The sequence below is a fragment of the Pelodiscus sinensis genome, unplaced genomic scaffold, assembly GCF_049634645.1.
Source record: "Pelodiscus sinensis isolate JC-2024 unplaced genomic scaffold, ASM4963464v1 ctg78, whole genome shotgun sequence".
In the NCBI taxonomy this organism is placed as follows: Eukaryota; Metazoa; Chordata; order Testudines; family Trionychidae; genus Pelodiscus; species Pelodiscus sinensis.
Genome location: NW_027466023.1, coordinates 355,553 through 368,403, shown reverse-complemented (window position 1 = coordinate 368,403; position 12,851 = coordinate 355,553). Strand labels below are relative to the sequence as shown.

Below are 12,851 nucleotides of genomic sequence, written 5' to 3'. Positions count from 1 at the left end.
CATTCAAATCTAGTACAGGTTGTATCTTCCTTAACTGGGACTGTCTGGTCTGGGAGGACACCACAGATGTTCCTGGACCACGGAGCCCAGGTATAGGGAGTCCGGGTGTGGGGCAGGCATGACCGGCTCTAAACAGCCCTTACCCTTCTTTTCAGTAAGGTAAACAAATTAAGCTCTCAAGTTCCTTAGGCCATGTCTACACTAGGAAATTATTTCAAAATTACTAAATTTGACTTAACTCCTAATTTAACAGATTTGAACTAGTGTGTTCACACTATTGGCAAAGCCTCAAAATTAGTACAAGGCAGGCTCAGTTAAGGTGAAAGTGCTACCTCAGAGTTCCAGGAAGCACTGGAGAGTAATTAGTTTGAATTACGCTGGGGAGTAATTACTTTGAAATAGTGGCACCAGAGCTATTTACCGTTATTTCAAAATAACTATTTCGGAATTGGAATTACTCCTGATGAAAAGCAGGAGCACAGATTTCTAATTCCGCAGCCCATTATTTTGAAATAAAAGGCTTGGTAGTGTGTGGACACTGCTTATAAATTCGACCCTAGCGGTGGGTGGGTTATTTCAAAATAAAGTCCTAATGTAGATCAGGGCTTTGTTCAAGCAGTTTTTTTTCCAGCCTTCAAATGATTGTTGAGCCTTAACTGATCTGGAGCCATCTTGATTGCTTGGTAAATGGGAAGGATTAACAAGGCCAAATGTAAGGTTATGCACTTAGGAACAAAGAATGTAGCACCCAGATAGGGGACAAATATTGGCCATAGATGACTCTTTAATCTAGCAAACCAAGGCATAACAAGAACCAATACCTGCAATAGCTGAATTTAGACAAATTAATGGGCTGTCAGCTCAGGCAGGGCACTGGCCTACCATGCCCTCCTCTTGGCATGCATGCCTTGCACAATGAAGTCCTGATCCAGACTAGAAAACTAGATTGTTCTGTAACACATAGAGTAACAAGAACGGTTTCTACAGGCAAGTTAGCAATAAGAGGGTGTGGGTACCTTACTGGATGAAGGGGGTAACTTAGTGACATTTGATGTGGGAAAAGCTGCAGTATTTGGTGGAGAAAGAGCAGGTTAAGAACTATTTAGAAAAGCAAGACATACACAAATCCATGGGTCCAGATTTAATGCATCTGAGGGTACTGAGGGAGTTGGCAAATGTCATTGCAGAGCCTTTAGCTATTGTCTTTGAAAACTTGTGGAGATTGGGAGAGATCCTGGATGATTGGAAAAAGGCAAATGTAGTGCCCATCTTTGAAAAAGGGAAGAAGGACAATCCAGGGAACTACAGACCAGACAGCCTTACCTCTGTCCCTGGAGAAATCATGGAGGGGATCCACAAGGAATCCATTTTGAAGCATTTGGAAGAGGGGAAAGTGATCAGGAATAGTCAACATGGATTCACGAAGGGCAAATCATGCCTGACCAACCTTCTGTGATGAGGTAACTGGCTCTGTGGACATGGGGAAGTCAGTGGATGTTATATACCTTGACTTTAGCAAAGCTTTTGATACGGTCTCCCACAATATTCTTGCCAGCAAGTTAAGGGAGTATGGATTGGATAAATGGACTCTAAGGTGGACAGAAAGATGGCTAGATTGTCGGGCCCAAAAGATAGTGATCAATGGCTCCATGTCAGGTTGGCAGTCGGTTTCAAGCAGAGTGCCCCAAAGCTCGGTTCTAGGGCCGGTTTTGTGCAACATCTTTATTAATGACCTGGATGAGGGGATGGATTGCACCCTCAGCAAATTTGCAGATGACACTAAGCTAGGGGGAGAGGTAGATACGTTAGAGGACAGTGTGACTTAGACAGATTAGAGGATTGGGCCAAAAGAAATCTGATGAGGTTCAACATGAACAAGTGCAGGGTCCTGCACTTGGGATGGAAGAATCCCAAGCATTGTTACAGGCTGGGGACCGACTGGCTAAGTAGCAGTTCAGCAGAAAAAGACCTGGGGATTACAGTGGATGAGATGCTGGATATGAGTCAACAGTGTGCCCTTGTAGTCAAGAAGGCTAATGGCATATTAGAGTGTATTAGAAGGAGCATTGCCAGCAGATCTAGAGAAGTGATTATACCCCTTTATTCTGCACTGGTGAGGCCACACCTGGAGTATTGTATCCAGTTCTGGGGCCCCCCATTACCGAAAGGATGTGGATGCATTGGAGAGGGTCCAGCATAGGGCTACCAAAGGCTACGTCTAGACTGCATCCCTCTGTCGACAGAGGGATGCAAATTAAGCACATTGAAATTGCTAATGAAGCAGGGATTTAAATATCCCGCACCTCACTAGCATAAACATGGCCACCACTTTTTTCGAAATGGAGTTTTCTAAAAAAAAATGGCAGTCTAGATGCGGATCTGTTGAAAATAAAGCCTTTTTCGACAGATCCTGTATTCCTCAAAAAATGAGGTTTACAGGATTTGTCGAAAAAGGCTTTACTTTTGACAGATCTACGTCTAGACTGCCGTTTTTTCGAAAACTCAATTTTGAAAAAAGTGGTGGCCATGTTTATGCTAATAAGGCGTGGGATATTTAAATTCCTGCTTCATTAGCAATTTCGACTTGCCTAATCTACATCTTTCTGTTGACAGAGAGGTGTAGTCTGGACATACCCAAAATGATTAGGGGGTTTGGAGCACATGATCTATGAGGAGAGGCTGAAGGTCTTGGGTTTGTTTAGTCTGCAGAAGAGAAGAGTTGGGGGAAGGGGTTTGATAGCAGCCTTCTATCTCTTCCTGAAGGGAGGTTCCAAAGAGGATGGAGAGAGGCTGTTCTCAGTAGTGATGGATGGCAGAACAAGGAGCGGTGGTCTCAAATTATAGTAGGGGAGGTCTAGATTGGATATTAGGAAAAATTGTTTCACTAGGAGGGTGGTGAAGCACTGGAATGGGTTACCTAGGGAGGGGTGGAATCTCCATCCCTAGAGGTTTTTAAGTCTCACTTTGACAAAGCCCTGGCTGAGTTGATTTAGTTGGGATTGGTCCTGCTTTTGGTAGAGGGCTGGACTCAATGACCTCCTGAGGTCTCTTCCAGCTCTGGGATTCTATGATTCTCAGACAGGGCTCAGCAAGGACAAAACTTAAAAGAGGGATGTGGGGCTAGAAGTTCCTGACAGACCCTAGCTATGTCTGCTATGCAATTTCACACCCATGCCTGGCCCATGCCAGCTGACTCACGCTTGCAGGATTGTTTTGTTGCTGTGTAGATGTTTTGCTGAAGCCTGAGCTCTGGGATCACAGCCCAAGCCTATCGCATGAGCCTGTAAGTCAATATTGCAGTGACACAGTCCATCAGTCTGAGCTGGCAGCAGCCAGGCCTGATCATCGAATCGCAGTTTGAACCTACCTTAAGTGTGCCGTCTTTTCCATGTGAAATTGCAGGGGTGCTGCTAGAGGGTGGCTTTGCTTGGAATTCCTGATTCACTCACCATCTCTTCTTTCTTCCTGTCCCTCTCCCCACAGATGACATTTTTCAACCTCATGGAACTGGAGAATCAGACTCAGGTCACAGAGTTCATTTTCCTGGGGTTCTCCAGTCTTCCCCATGGCCAGGCCTTCCTCTTCCCGGTGTTCCTGATGATCTACATCACCACCATAGTGGGGAACTCAATGATATTCACCCTCATCCAACTGGATTCCCATCTTCACAGCCCAATGTACTTCTTTCTTAGCCACTTATCCTGCTTGGATATCTGCTTCTCGTCAGTCACAGTCCCCAAGATCCTGGTGAACTTCCTGCATGAGAGGGAGACCATCTCCTACAGCGAGTGTATGGCCCAGATGTTCTTACTGATGTCATGCGCGGGAGCCGAGTGTGCACTCCTGACCATCATGGCCTACGACCGATACGCCGCCATCTGCAATCCCTTGCGCTACACTGACATCATGAGCCAGAGGGTATGCTTCCCACTTGCCGTGGGGTCCTGGCTCTGGGGTCTCCTGGACTCAGCCATACACACCTTCTTGGCCTCCAAGTTATCCTTCTGTGGAGCCAACCAGCTTCACCACATCTTTTGTGACGTCCCTCCCCTGCTGAAGATCGCCTGCAGTGACACCTACACCAATGAAATGGTGCTTCATGCTGCCAGTGTGTTTGTGGGCCTGAGCCCATTTCTGCTCATTGTCATCTCGTACCTCTACATCCTGGCAGCCATCCTCAGGATCCGCTCCAACAGTGGAAGGCGCAAGGCCTTCTCCACCTGTGCTGCCCACCTGAGTGTGGTCACCATATACTTTGGGATGGCCAATCTCAACTATAATCGCCCTGGCACAGGCTACTCCACGGGGGTGGACACCCTGGTTTCCACGCTGTACTGCATCGTCACCCCCATGCTGAATCCCCTCATCTATAGCCTCCGCAACCAGGAAGTGAAGAGGGCCATGAGGAAGGCTCTAGGGAGCCAGACAAGGGAATATACTTCACCATGCAGGCAGTGAGGTCCAGGCTGAGTTCAGAACTGGGAGAAGCTGCCTGCTCTGCCCTGACTGTACTGGCTCCTCCCCATACTTCCAAAGAGGATGGCTTATTAGATGCGGCAGCTGTGTAAGGAGCCAGAGGATGGGGCAGAGGGACTACTTCCACAGCTCCCAGCTTTCGTGAATTTCTGCACCATGCCTCTGACGCTAACTGGCAAAGGAAGGAGGGAGCAGGCTACAAGGAAATCTAGAAACCCCAGTTCATGTGTCTGCTCCGCAAGCTGTATGTGAACAAAGCTCACCAGACCGCATGGCTGGACCTGTCACTCTGAGATGTGCATTGCACTGGAACTCACGCGAATCGCTTATGCTGCAGATGAAAGTGTCCTGGCACAGGAAACCCTCCAGAGCTGTCTACAGCAGGGTAAGGGAGCCTGGAGACAAACAGCCAACACGCATGGCATCAGTGTTAGCCACGGGCTGCACTTCAAAATGAATAATTTCAACCAGTTTTAGCACGTCTAGTCTTCCCAGCCCTGAACAGACAGTAACTCAAACTACAGGTAGGCAATGTCCCAGCAGCTGCTTGGAACTAGAACATGATGCCGGGTGCTGCTTGGCCAGGACGATGCAGGAGAAGGAGGTTTCAGGCCATTGTACACTGCAGAAGCCATGTGTGACCTGCCTAGACTCTCCGTTCTGTGTCAGGCTCAAGCCAGGTCTACACAAAGCCTTGACAGTCTGCAAAACTGATGCAGTAGACAGAAGCCTCTAGTGTAGCATCAGGTCCATAAGCACCATCATATGAAATCATTCACACCGCAACCTCCCCCCCCCCCCAACACACACCGATTATCATGAGTCAGGTAATTTTCAGTGACTTCATAATGTTTAGATTGCAAGGGACTGCAGTTTTATACTGAAAATGCCGAACTGCATCATGGGAGCCAGATTTCTGAGCCCCATGGGAGGCAGCTTGGGATGGGTTTCCATACAACCATGAAAGCTAGAAACATAATGGTTTACAAATTGGTATTCTGGGCCGCATGGGCTGGGCTATTGCAGGGCAGGCAGGGTAGTTCCATGCTTCCTGCAGGGTGAGGCTGCGTCACGGGTCACTGGCTCCTGCTCTGTGTGCTGGAAGGTTGCTTCCCTCTGCAGAGTACCCAAGCTGGAAGAGGAACGGGTGGGAACAATTGTTTCGGGGCAGCCTCCTCCACTGGGCACTCCCAGTTCCTGGTGCTGCTCAGAAACCACCCCTTCCATCTGGCTAGCTGACAACCAAGGGCACCCTTTAGCAGCTTCTGGAAAGCCTGTTTATGTAACCCATGGATGAGGTTTACCCCCGGTACACTGGGTTATGGGCCCCTCCCCACAGCTGCAGCAATGTTTATGGATCCCACTTGATTGGATTTATTCACACCCCCCTGCCCCAGAGCAACTTTGGGGCAGATGTGTCCCCACGTCACTGGGCCCAAGAGCAGGGGCAATCGAATGTTAACCCATCCCACGGGTTAGCCGTTGGTGACACCCTGCGCCAAATCTCTCCGCTAATCTGTCACACATTGCCAAGCAGGTCTGGAGTGCACCTGGAGCAAATGCAAACCAGGCAGCCCAACCATCCCCGGTGCAGGGGCACGGCGGGCTGGAGCACCATACACACAAGAAATAGCCAATATTTCTGAGAGCCCAGACCTTCCTGCGGAGAGGGTACAGGACAAACTACTGCAGGGAACTGCTCCAAAAGTACCACACGACTGCCTTCGTGGCGTGAGCTGTGCTGTCAATGGGAGCTGGTAGGAAAGCAGCTCTGTGCTAGCTGGCTCGGCGCCCCCTGCAAGGGCCTTGAATTGTCCACATCCGTGAAGATCCTGGAGAGCTTCCACTAAGGGGCTGGGCACAGGGGCATGAGCGCAGGTAGCCAGGGGTTCTCCAATGGCTCTGCTGAGTGTTGCTGACGCTGTCATGTATGTGCTGGGTTCGTTCTTACAGCTCAGACTCCTAGACCATTGCTTAGATCCGGGGTTGGGATGGGACTGAAAGGGCTCTCGGGCAAATCTTAGCCTGGTGCTTGTGGGTCTGGCTCAACAGCTACCAGGAGGGTGGTTGGCGAAAGGTGTAGGAGGCTGTTTGAAAGGCATCTATTGGACGTCTCGTGTCTACATTCACAAGAAATAGCACATACATGACCCCTTCCGCCTCCAGCTCAGGGTGTTCCCTGCACCCTGCTGGGCATTAGGCATGGGGCAGGCTGTGCACGTTACCCAGCTCTCGCTTGTGTAACAGACCAGCCCCAGGATGGGCATCCTGCAGCTGTACGGTGACAAAGCCCAACCCAGGCACCGAGAGCTGGTGCATGTGCTAGGATCACTGAAATGAGGAAAAGGCTCCAAAGGAGTTGGACGGATGAGCCACAGGGAAGGAAGGACTTTGCGAGGCCAGGCGCAGGCCCTACCTCAGTCTTTCATTGGAAGTGAGGCGCTCAGGGCTTGGTGCCAAGAGCCAGATTAGCCCTGGCTTGTGCCAACAGGATTCAAAGCACCTGCCCCTCCCATTGCATACACACAAGGGTCAGGGAGCCGTGAGAGTAGGTAAAGCCATGGCTTCAGGGTGACCAGGCATCCCATAGTATCAACACCATCCTGATATTAGGGGCTTTATCATGTATAGGTCCCTATTGTCACCCCCACCCAGCCTGATTTTTCACACTTTCCATCTGGTCATTTGCCATGCACTGTGCCCACCCACACATCAGTGAACAGGCAGCCTCCACTTCAGGATATGATAGAGGTCTATAAAATCATGGCTGGTGTGGAAAAAGTGACTAAGGAACATTTATTTACTTTCTCACACAACACAAGAACGGGGGGTCACCAAATGAAATTAACAGGCAGCAGGTTTAAAATAAACAAAAGGAAGTTTTTCTTCACACAGTGCACAGTCATAAGAACATAACAATGGCCAGACTGGGTCAGACCAAAGGTCCATCCAGCCCAGTATCCTGTCTGCTGACAGAGGGCAATGCCAGGTGTCCCAGAGGGAGTGAATTGAACAGGTAATGATCGAGCAATCTCTCTCTCCTGCCATCCATCTCCACCCTCTGACACACAGAGGCCAGGGACACCATTCCTTACCCAGACTGGCTAATAGCCATTTATGGACTTAACCTCCAAGAATTTATCTAGTTCTCTTTTAAACCCTGTTATAGTCCTAGTCTTTACAACCTCCTCAGGCAAGGAGTTCCACAGATTGACTATGTGCAGTGTGAAGAAGAACTTCCTTTTATTTGTTTTAAATCTGCTGGTACTCCTTGCCAGAGAATGTGGTGAAAGCCAGAACTTTAACAGGATTAAAAACAAAACTAGATAGATTCATGGAGGCTAGGTCTATCAATGTCTATTAGCCAGGATGGGCAGGAATGGTGTCCCTAGCCTCTGTTTGTCAGAAGCTGAGAATGGGCATCAGGGGAGGGATCACTTAATGATTTCCTGTTCTGTTCACTCCCTCTGGGGCACCTGGCATTGGCTACTCTCAGAAGACAGGCTAATGGAGTATCTGGATCTTTGGTCTGACCCAGTGTGGCCCTTCTTATGTTATATTCTTGATTTAATGACTCCAACTAATGGAAAATTTACTACATCTCTGGGCTCATGTCCCAATGGTTAATCACACTCACTTGAAACTGCCTGTGTCTGCTCTGTTCAACTTCTCTCATTTCTCAGATTTTCTAGCTTACTTCTCAACTTTTTTTGGCACATTAATTAGGTAATTTAGTGGCTCACTAAAAGCATTTCCAAGACCTTGCATCATGCTTCTCTAAGCCCTCCAATAGCCTTCTCAAAGGCTTGGCCCCAGCACTAGAGACAGTACAAACAGTGGTTTCATTGGACTGAGGCGCAAAAGGCAAGAAGGCCTTAGCATGAGTCTTTATTGTCCGCCTCTGCACAGGCATCTCCCTTTTAATGGAACAGCATGTTGCAACCAGGGTCACACTTTCAACACAGAAGAACTGGGTGAGCTTGGTGCAGGTGAAAAGTTCCCAGTTTCTCACCCTGTTTATCCCTAGGCAGCAAAAACTGAAACCCACCCATCCTGCCTGCCACTGTGCTTCACCCTGGCCTGAGCATCACAAGGACATTTTGCTCTTGGCCTCTAGGACGACTGCCATTCATGGGGAGGTTTCTGTTACAGAAATACAAGTGCACCAGGAGCTGGGCTAAGCCCCTCCTCTCCCAGGGAAGAGAGGCCAGCACATGCTGAAGACTTTGGTGATTGCTAAGGGTGGATGAGAACTGCAAGGGAAATGCTCTGGCTCCCATTCTCCACTCCCCTGAGGCAGCCAGGCTGGAAAGGAAACGGGACCCCAAGAGGGGAAAGGCCCATGCCCCTTTCTTTACCCACCCCCGCTCCCACATGCACCAACCTGACCCCTGGGATCCTATTTGTCATTTCTGGTTAGTTTTTTTCTTATGCAGGCATTTGAGCTGAGCTGCTCGCGGCTGCCCAGCCCTAGCTACACACGAAGCACTGAAGCAGTAAGAGGCAGCAGCGCAGAGGGGTTCGGGCAAGGGCAGGTCTCACTGAAGTAACTTCACATAATTAGCTGGAAAGAGGCCAGCTCTGCCATGGCAGTGCCCCCGCCACCAGCCTTCGTCCACCATCTCGATGTTGGTGATGGTGTCATTGGGGTCAAAGGAAATTTCATCGTCACCCTCTGCAAAATGAAAGAGGAAAAGGAGGCACAATGTAATTTGCTCCTGAGGGCAGAGACATCCTGAGGAGGGTAGGGGGCAAAAATTACCACACATGGAGTTCAGCAGAGACTATCACCACATCCCCTCCCCCAGGTCTCATATTGGCAGCCCTCCCCTCCTCTCCACTTTCATCCCACCCCAGTGATTTGCCTCACCCCTTCCAGTGCAGGAACAGAGGAACTGCCAGACTGGATCAGACCCAGGACCTTCGGCTGTGTCTAGACTGGCAAGTTTTTCCGCAAAATCATCTGCTTTTGCAGAAAAACTTGCCAGCTGTCTACACTGGCCGCTTGAATTTCCGCAAAAACACTGACGATCTCATGTAAGATTGTCAGTGCTTTTGCGGAAATACTGTGCTGCTCCCGTTCGGGCAAAAGTCATTTCCGAAAGACTTCTGCGCAAAAGGGCCAGTGTAGACAGCATAGTACTGTTTTCTGCAAAAAAGCCCCGATTGCGAAAATGGCGATTGGGGCTTTTTTGTGGAAAAGCGCGTCTAGATTGGCCACGGACGCTTTTCCGCAAAAAGTGCTTTTGCAGAAAAGCGTCCTGCCAATCTAGACGCACTTTTCCAAAAATGCTTTTAACGGAAAACTTTTCCATTAAAAGCATTTCCGGAAAATCATGCCAGTGTAGACGTAGCCGATATCTAGTTTGGTATCAGGCTCTGTCAGGGCTGGTGTCCGCAAGAACAGGGATATGCTGCCCCCGCATTAGGTCTCATTCTAGGCTGTAGGGGTACGTCTACACTGCAATCATAGACCCATGGCACAGTGATGGCTGACCCAGATCAGCTAGCTCAAGCCGCAGGGCTAACAGTTGCAGTTTCCATGTGGGTCTCCGATCCAGCTAGAACTACACAGCAATGTTTAAGCCACAGCCTGAGCCCTGCAAACCCAAGTCAACTGACCTGTGCACTGAGACTCGGTGCTGTGGGACTTTGATTGTCGTGTGAGGTACTGCCTGGCCACAGACTGGCTTAGGCCTTGGAGCATGAGATTAATATGGCATCGTTATTCAGACACAACTCCCAGAGCTTTCTCTTCCCCTCCCTGCCAGCCAGCCTGAGCTGCCCACCCCCTGCCCTGCAGGCAGATAACCTCCTTCTGCTACTCCCCAGGCCAAGCAAACCCACTCACCTCCTTGGTAATCATAGAGCGCCACAGCAGAGAGCCCAGCTTCATCCGCCTCGTACACATTACCAGACTCTCCTACAGGAGAAAACCAGCAGGCAAGTCAGGAGGCGGCAGCACTCAACTGTTCACAGACCCTGCCAGGTTTGCAAGGGTGATCTCCCTGCTCCTTATGAGCCTCAGGCCTCATCGAGGGGAGAGCTCTCATCCCTTCTCAGAGTGGCCAAGGCCTCTGAAGAAAAGGGCCAGACCAGAGCGCTTGCTGCTCCTCTCTGTCCTTCGCCAGAGCACAAGATGGACGGACTGGAGAGAGCCAAGTACTCGGTCCGGAGAAGCTAGGACACAGCCCAGTTTGGCCTGGGCACCATGGCCAGACTCACTTCCATGGGCTCCCAATCCCAGGCAAGCAGTCAGCATTCAGCTGTGAGATCCAGCCATGTTAGCGAGGGTCTGTGTGCCTCTCCGGTGCCCAGCACCTGCTCCATTAGCTGGCAGGACATAGTGCTCTTCTCAGTCTGGGTTGTTTCCTTCTGTACAGGTGGGCACTGTCTCCTGCTGCAGGTGCGGGGTCCCGACAAGGTGGGCAGGGAGGGGCTAGTTATTTTGGGCTGTTGAAGTGAGCCCCCCCCCCCATCACTGTATCCAACTGATCCTTTACCATTGACACCTAAACAGAACAACCCCGGTGCACCATCATCCCTTCTGAGCCCCTGGGATACTAGTGCTCAGAGGAGGGTTGGCTGCACGCTCCTAGCAGGCTTGAAAGCCTTAGCCACAGACTGGACAGCAAGCCCTGCAAGCCACAGGGGAGCACCTGCCACTTCGCACCCCTCCCAGCACCGCACTGCAGCAGCCCTTCCCCGAGGAGCCCACCCAGCCCCTCTCAAGCAGGCAAGTCTATGGCTGGCCCAGGACCATCTGAACTAGTCTCAGGACTTAAAGCAGGGCAGTGCTTTGCTTGGCCCTCACTCTCACCCTCCCCATTTCTCCCAACTGGAGGAGCAAAGCAGGCTGCCCCCAGCAGGGCTCCCCATAGTGTCTGGGGGTGGGAGACAATCACTGCAGAGTGCACCCCAGGGCCTGCCTGGCCTGGCTCCGAAGTGCAGACAGATAGAGACATGCCCCAGGCACGCCTTCCCCATCACTTACCAGGGCAGGGAATGCTCCTGCTGCTGCTGGGCGTGCTTTCCGGGGGGATCTCCTCATAGTCCTCCCCTGCGTCCTCACCCTCGTCGTACTTGCTCGAGGGCTCTGGCAGCTCCTCATAGTCTCCGCCCACGTCAGCACCATCCTCATAGCTAGCGGGCTCTGGCAGCTCCTCATAGTCCCCCTGCAGCTCTACACTGTCAGCATAGATGGCCTGCGCCCCAGGCGACTCCTCACGCAGCTCGCTGGCATCTTCACCCAGGTCAGAGGGCCGGGGCGGCAGCGCAGGGGCCTGGTCCTCATCCTGCGGCTCCTGCTCTTTCTGTGCAGGGAGGAAAGAAGGAGAAAGTAACTCACAGCAAGAGTGAACTGGGAGGCAGATCCGTGGCCTGCACGTCTCTGTGCTCACCCAGCACCAGGGGCTCGGCTCCCAGGAGAGCGTTCTGCGTGCCTACGCACACAGGGTGCCCATCGCCGGAAGGGCTTTCAAGGAAACATCCCAATCCCATTCTAGGCAGCTCCCCAAGACTGTGCAAAGCCACAGGACATGAGCTTTATCAGGGCACCTTCTCCCCCGAACCCAGCCAGCTCAGTCCTAAGGGAAGGGAGCTGCTGGACACTGCAAACCAGATGAAACCCTGTGGCTTAAAAATGGCTCAACCATTTTAAACCACATGCTGCTAAGAAACAACACACACACCTTGGCTACAACCAGGCAATTTGAGACAAGTGCTGTTGGCATTGTGTGTTTTGTCCAGCTGCTAGGCAAGTGATACCACAGCACATTTAAATGGGAATAGGGCCTGACTCTATTCAATAAGTGCAGTGACCAAACCCAATCAGCAAGAGTGCATGTGTCTCTCTCTGTGGCTATGTCTAGACTATGGGGTTTTCCAGGATACAGGAGGCATCCCGGAAAAACTCCGCCACGTCCAGGGAACGCGTCTGCTCTTCTGCTTTTTTGTGTGGAAGAGCAGATGCGCTCGTTTGGAAGCCCTCCTCCCACGAGGAAGAAGGGCTTTTCCAAAAGATGGTTTTTTTCCAAAATTTGGACTAGTGGAGATAGGCCAGAGTTTGGAAAATCCTCTTCCAAAAAAACGATCGGAAAACGGTATACAAATTGTGGCGCACCATTTGCGTCCCTTGTTCCGATAAAGCCCCGTAGTCTAGACATAGCGGCTATGTCTACACTGGCATGAATTTCCGGAAATGCTTAAAACAGAATAGTTTTCGTTATAAGTATTTCCGGAAAAAGAGCGTCTACACTGGCAGGCTGCTTTTCCGGAAAAGCTCTTTTTCCGGAAAAGCGTCCGTGGCCAATGTAGACGCGCTTTTCCGGAAAAGAGCCCCGATCGTCATTTCCGCGATTGGGGCTTTTTTCCAG

At 50.7% G+C, this 12,851-nt stretch overlaps 2 protein-coding genes across 3 annotated transcripts in view; one reads left to right on the top strand and one right to left on the bottom strand.

Annotated features, from left to right (window-relative positions):
* The first annotated feature begins 3,483 nt into the window (after positions 1 to 3,483).
* Positions 3,484 to 4,458, top strand: LOC102455869 (olfactory receptor 5V1-like). The gene has a single exon (XM_006120747.4). It carries the CDS (start codon positions 3,484 to 3,486, stop codon positions 4,456 to 4,458), a length of 975 nt encoding a protein of 324 aa, XP_006120809.4.
* Positions 4,459 to 7,254: 2,796 nt separating this feature from the next.
* The window catches only part of HCLS1 (hematopoietic cell-specific Lyn substrate 1), an 88,696-nt gene continuing 83,099 nt past the window's right edge, over positions 7,255 to 12,851 (bottom strand). For both annotated transcript variants that reach the window (XM_006120741.4, XM_075918371.1), the window contains 3 exons: positions 11,471 to 11,789; positions 10,328 to 10,399; positions 7,255 to 9,151 (listed from right to left, as the gene is read on the bottom strand). In XM_006120741.4, coding sequence (XP_006120803.2) covers positions 9,015 to 9,151; positions 10,328 to 10,399; positions 11,471 to 11,789 — 528 coding nt within the window. In that variant the 3' untranslated portion in view covers positions 7,255 to 9,014. The remainder of the gene's footprint in view (positions 9,152 to 10,327; positions 10,400 to 11,470; positions 11,790 to 12,851) is intronic.

Excerpts from the sequence above, each read along its gene's own strand:
- LOC102455869 (XM_006120747.4), top strand. The coding sequence starts at position 3,484 with ATGACATTTTTCAACCTCATGGAACTGGAGAATCAGACTCAGGTCACA.